Source organism: Orbicella faveolata, unplaced genomic scaffold (genome assembly GCF_042242905.1).
Source record: "Orbicella faveolata isolate gen_17 unplaced genomic scaffold, um_ofav_v1 contig_27, whole genome shotgun sequence".
Taxonomy (NCBI): domain Eukaryota; kingdom Metazoa; phylum Cnidaria; class Anthozoa; order Scleractinia; family Merulinidae; genus Orbicella; species Orbicella faveolata.
Window position 1 is genome coordinate 4,553,878 of NW_028301555.1, and position 6,123 is coordinate 4,560,000.

The 6,123-nt window shown below is 37.7% G+C and overlaps 1 protein-coding gene across 1 annotated transcript in view; it reads left to right on the top strand.

Moving 5' to 3' along the window:
• Positions 1–505: 505 nt before the first annotated feature.
• Positions 506–6,123, top strand: part of LOC110068654 (putative N-acetylated-alpha-linked acidic dipeptidase) — a 13,695-nt gene continuing 8,077 nt past the window's right edge. Inside the window, exons 1-6 of the mRNA XM_020776064.2 lie at positions 506–1,357; positions 2,109–2,394; positions 2,733–2,855; positions 4,085–4,268; positions 4,929–5,019; positions 5,719–5,814. Coding sequence (XP_020631723.2) covers positions 1,041–1,357; positions 2,109–2,394; positions 2,733–2,855; positions 4,085–4,268; positions 4,929–5,019; positions 5,719–5,814 — 1,097 coding nt within the window. The 5' untranslated portion in view covers positions 506–1,040. The remainder of the gene's footprint in view (positions 1,358–2,108; positions 2,395–2,732; positions 2,856–4,084; positions 4,269–4,928; positions 5,020–5,718; positions 5,815–6,123) is intronic.

Here is a 6,123-nt window from a genome sequence, read left to right on the forward strand (position 1 = left end):
TGATCTATAGGATGCACTGGTTATAGATGTCAGCAAATTAATGCGTTATTCCAACTCGGGACCCCGATTATTTAGCTAATCTGAATTATCAGAAAAAAAAGGCTAACCGACGAAAATTTATGAAAAATTTCAATTTTTTCAGGCCTTGGTAATATCAAAGGGAAATCAGGCGATTGTGATTCAACATTTGGTTAGTTTTTTTTTAATTAAAAAGGGACAATAAGCTGTTTAATAGAACTGATTTGTACTTATACGCTACAATTGAAAACTTGTTTAAACTGCCACAAAGAACGGTTAAGCAATCGCTCAAAATTAAAATGACAATTGAAAATAAAATGTAAAACAGTAAAGATTTCGCACAAGTCAACGGACGCTTTTTGATCTTTCCTATGGGATTTAATATCCCCAAACCGTCTGCCCCGGAGAAAGGAAAAATATGCGAAAAAGGTTATTAGCTTTTGCCTGTAAAAAAATATATTCTGGTAAAGAAGTCGTTTTAAAATGTTCGTTTATTGTTGCAAATTTCAAATTGTCATTCGACCAGGATTTTTTTTCTTATTTTTTTTCTTTTTTTGCAGAATTCCTGATTAGGATTTTAATTTATGGAAATGATACTTTAAAATGTTAAGTACGATAAGTGTCCAATTAGTTATCTCTACATGTTCGATTCATGTCCTACTGCACGACCTATTGTAATTTTGTTTCCCGAAAAATGGATAGAAATTGTCGCTAAAAACTGTCTTTCACTCTGAATTTGTTATCCAGACGTGGGCGCGCCAATTCCACTTTTCACGTTTAAGATGTCGTAATTCCAAATCATCTCCTTCAAAATTCCGTGAAGCTCTCGACTTATCGCGAATCAAATATTTATTTCGCGATTATTCGCCAAAATTACCGCGAGAACGGGGCCATCTGCAAGAAGGCGTGGTCGCTAATTTCCATTGCACTTTGCATTTGGAACGCATGCAAGCGGACCCCTTGATGGAAATTCCCAGGATTAATTCAAACTTCTTTGAATTTGACTCTTAAAACGTGATCCGATGGATAAACCTGACACTTCTTACCTGTTTGATGCCAAAATGGAACTACACTCGGAGGAGGAAAGCTTTGCGCAACCAACGATTATCGTGAAAAACAAGACTCCCTCGCGCTGTAATGTTGTGCGGGTTGCTGCGATAGTGGTCGTGGTTGGCCTTGTAATTGCGGCATTTATCGCTGGTTATATGGTAAGGAGAACTGTGTCTAAATGCAAGAAAAATGGAGACGTTTCTCCGACTTCAACACCAGTTCCTTCGAGAATTCGACTGCAGGACGTCTTGGCGCAAATGTCCGCCGAGAACATCGAACGAAATTTGAGGTTTGTTTCAGTAATCGTTTGATTAAACTTGAAAAGTTTGTTTGATGGTTAAGTTAAATATCAATATTTGCTGTTAAGAGCAAACGTTGACGTAAAATCGATCAGTTGTTAATCGCTTGGCAAATTTCTCTTACAAGTTGATATTTCGTGTTTCGTGTGCGTGCTCGTGAATTGAAGGTTGTGCACGTGAGAATTTCTCTCTTCGTTCGCGATTTCTTCTGATTTAAAAGAATAGTTTTGTTTGGAATTTGGATGTGGATGATATACGTAGAACTAAGAATACTTCAAAAACTAAATGTAAATGATTCTGTTATTGTGGCATGCTGTGTTGTTGTTGGCATGCAATCCCCCCCCCTCCACCCCATTCCCTCCCCCTCCGACCCCCGAACTCCAAAAATCCAGATCAGCAAAAAGGTATTTCCAAAACGGTTCAGGGACATTGTGATTAAAATGTACAACTCTCTACATCAAGAATCCATCTTCTTTAAATGAAACCCTCTAAACCTCAATTTTTTTGTAAATGTAATTTAAGCATTACTGAATAGTCCATATGGAAAGTCGAGGCATTGTGAGAGTAGCTTGTCTTGTCCAGGAATATAAAGAAAATGTAATGACCCTGGCCAGGGCTTGAACCCGGACTGCTCGTCAGAGTACAGCGCATTTGCTAACCATTAAACCAACCATATTGAACAAGGAAATTTTGTTAACCCAGAGCTTAATAATATTCTTCTTTTTTTTTTTTTTTTTTCAGGAATTTGACACTTCATCCTCATCATGCAAGCTCTGCAAGAAATACTGAATTAGCTCATTTTATCAGGGATCAATGGACAGATTTTGGGTTTGATGCAAAGTTGATCAAGTATAATGTACTTCTTTCTTTCCCGGAGAAAGGGAAGATAAATGGAGCTTCTCTTCAAGATGGTAATGGAACTGTCAGGTTTCAAACAGCAAAAACAGAGAAGGCTTTAGAACCCTCAGAGGAGTCACCAGATGCGCTACCTCCATTTAGTGGTTACTCTCCAACTGGGAAATTTAAGGTAACTAAAAGTGGCTCTGACATGAGTTGCATATCTGAAAAACATTTCCTAAATTTTCATTTACAAGCTAGTTCAAGCAAATATAATTTAATTAAAATGAATATCACCACTGGGAAGTGCAGTACTTGGAAATAGCTTTCAAATGAATGGTCAAACACTAGGGTTTCATCCTGCAAATTAATGTTAGTCCCATAATGTAAATGTGATGACAATACCAGCTAAACAGTATTACATGTACACGTACATGTATGTCTTAAAGTTCATGTGACCCATGATCATCTCTTGATCTTGTTTTGGATTACTATTTAATTAAAGTACCTTTTTACGTTGTCTTTCAGGGTGACTTGATTTATGTAAATTATGGAAGATATGATGATTTCAAGTTGTTGCTGGAAAAGAACATCAACTGTTCTGGGAAGATTGTCATTGCAAGATATGGGCATGTCTTCAGGGGTGACAAGGTATAGTTAGACTAATTAAGATAATTTATGCCCTTGATTTGAAATAAATTATGATTATTATTTTTAAGATAAAAAGAAAACTTGATGCAAGAGAAGAGAGTAAATTACAAAAAGTAGTAAGCTGTTGCAATGCTTTAAGAGACTGAAATCCATAAAAAATATTCTAACTATTTAATGTGAAAATCACAGGTTTACAGGAGTTTTTCACAAGTTTTTCATGGCCTAAATTAAGAGTGTTTTCATGGGGGAATCCCATGGAAAAAAAACATGCCATCAAAAACCTCTTAAAAACTCCTGTTTAATGACCCACGTAATTTCTAGTCAAAAACAAAAATAATGAAAATGAAGACGATAACTATTAAATTTAAATGGGTCATAAATTTTTATTTCATGTGTTATTCATAATTTGTAAAGCAAGCCATGCCATGTATCCACAAGATTTTCCTGTTGTGAGAATTCATGGGGTTTAAAAACTGCAACCAGCAGTGATAGTCAGAGTTGGACCAGCTGGTGCTGAGCAAAATAGTCTGGGAAAGTGCTCTTTTAAATATCTTTTTAGTTGGGTTTTTATGTAGATACTGTAGGTAAAGGAACATCATTCCAGTAATAGCTGGAAGATCTTGGAAGATCCAAAAAGTCTGAAATATCAGATTTTTTGTGTTGGCATACTCATACTCACAGTGTTTCTCTCGAACCAGGAATATGTAAGCATAAACTAAGTCAAACTGCTATGGGCAAACTAACCCTGTCAGGGGTGGGGTAGGTTAAGTCTGCGTACAAGCCAAGTGGACCGGACGGAGCTTATCCCGGTTTCTATAGCATGAAGCAACTAGGAGTATTTCTACTCCACCCTGGATGGCATGCCAGTCCATTGTAGCATTATCCCCAGCATTAAGTTTGCCAGTGCCCATTTGTACTTCTGGGTGGAGAAAGGCACTGTGAGAGCTGGTGTCTTGCTCAAGAACACAAAACTTTGATCCCAGCCAGGGCTCGAACTCAGACCACTCGATCTGAAATCAAGCACTCTAACCATGAAGCCACTGTGTTTCCCTCAGGGGTGGGGTTCAGATATGTATTTGAACTGGTTGACTGGCATCCCATCCAGCAGAAGTGTCAATAATCCTTCTCCCTATGGAAACAGGATACACTCTGAATGGGAGGGCCACTTTAGCACAACAGAGTAATGCAATACCCTACCTTCATCAATTACAGCAGCGCTATAATTTCAGGTGACTAATGCACAGAATTTTGGAGCAAAAGCCATTTTGATATACAATGACCCACAAGATTTTGCACCTGTACCAAATGAAGATCTTTATCCCCATGGCTGGTGGCTTCCTCGGTCAGGAGTACAGCGTGGATCAATCCTGATTGGAACTGGTGACCCCTTGACTCCAAGATATCCTTCTAAAGGTGCTGATCAATGTGTAAATCAGTGATTGGGATAGGTTTATGTTAAAAAATCCCTTCCCTTGGCCACACCCAAATCAAGAGGTATGGAAACCCCTACGGGGTGTTTTTTTTATCCAGTGTCTATCACTTCAGTTTCCAAAACTTATATTCAGCTGATTTCTGAAATTTCGTCAAACCTCTGTCATCAAATGGAGACCTCTTGTAGTCAGATACCTCTTTAAGCGGACACTTTGTTATGGTGTGTACTCATACCTAAAAGAAGTATCTTGAGATCCTAAGTGGCCATTTTTTTTTTGTTCCAAGGATATTCACTTGCAGGGTTCATTGTTAGTATTATTGTATTTATTAAATTTATAATAGTTACCTGTCAAAATATTCCCATAGGAGGTAAATTTGTTGGGATGTGATTAGTAATTATTTTTCAGTTTTATATTCTTGATTCTAATTAACTGGCTGGAAATCAATAATTATTATTAATTATTATTAATAATAGTTGTCTGTTTGTGAGGAAATGATTTGTACAAAGGTGAAACCTATTAAAAGAGAGAACCAGCTTGGGATTGACAGTTGCGCAAAGCTAAAGGTGCCTGTTTGTTTTTCCATAACGAGCAGTCGATGCATAACTGTCAGTGCCTGACAGTACTGTGTTTCTTTACATAGATGGTGTATTTAGGAAAAGTTCAGCTGAAATCAAGATGCCTTACATTCCAGCTCATCCAATTTCAGCTGAAGATGCAGAACAGTTTCTGAGGTTAGATATCAAAAGTGATGATTAAATTATAAAATCAATGAAACAAATTGTGATGATCATTAAAGAATCAATTTCCTCAGCTCGCCATAACATCAATTTCAAACACAACGCTGTCATTAAGGGTCATATCCCGTTACTCATGTTACGGCTGAGTATGCTTGATGGTGTCTTGATGTTATGGATGAACTTGCCTGTTGTTAATACCATTCACCCACAAATTATGTGTGCGAGGTTTGTTGGGGGTGTGAAGATTGCAGCAACAGGTGACTCAAAACATTGTGACAGCCTTACAAAACAACCCAGAATAGAGATATCATGCTTCAGTGTACAGGATATTGAGTATATGTACCACTAAATTTAAAGAATTGAAAATATTAAGCATTAAGAAAATGTATGACAAGCTTGAGAGATCACAAATCAGTCATGAAAAGAGTTAATAAGCAAGTGCATTTATGGGTAGTCAGGATGAAAGTGTCCTCATATTAAGTTTATTTTGAACACAGGCCTTGTCCACATGGAATGTAGAATTGTTCAATATATCCCTCCTTATAACACCCCTTTCCCCCTTCCATCTTGACCCTAGTACATCATCAACACTGCTTGTTCAAAGAAATTTCAAAATTTGTCATGCTTTATCACACAGATTTATTAATGGCGCATTTGTTTACCAGTTTACTGATACATTTTTATTATTAATAGGCTGCTGGGTGGAGAGAAAGCCCCTGATGACTGGCAGGGTGGGCTGGATATTACTTATCATACTGGTCCAGGATTCTCTGATAATTACACAGACTGGTAAGATCTGTGGTTACTTTTATTTTAAAATGGATTCAATACATTAAAACAAAATTATACAGTCAGGCTAAATTTATAGTTAGGCAAGTGAGCAAAGCGAGCGCAAAGCATGTGGAGGTGGGGGCAGGGAGGCAAGTATTTTTCAGTCCCCACCCCCTACCCTGTCAAGTCTCATTTTGTGCTGGCATCCAGTTCTGTGGCAATCCGAGCATTCAGCGATCGAATAAAAATACAAGAAAATAGAGGGCTGTGAACAGCTTAGTTTGGCAAGGTAAGTCTGTGTCAGGGTAGTTGGTGATCCATGCAGCC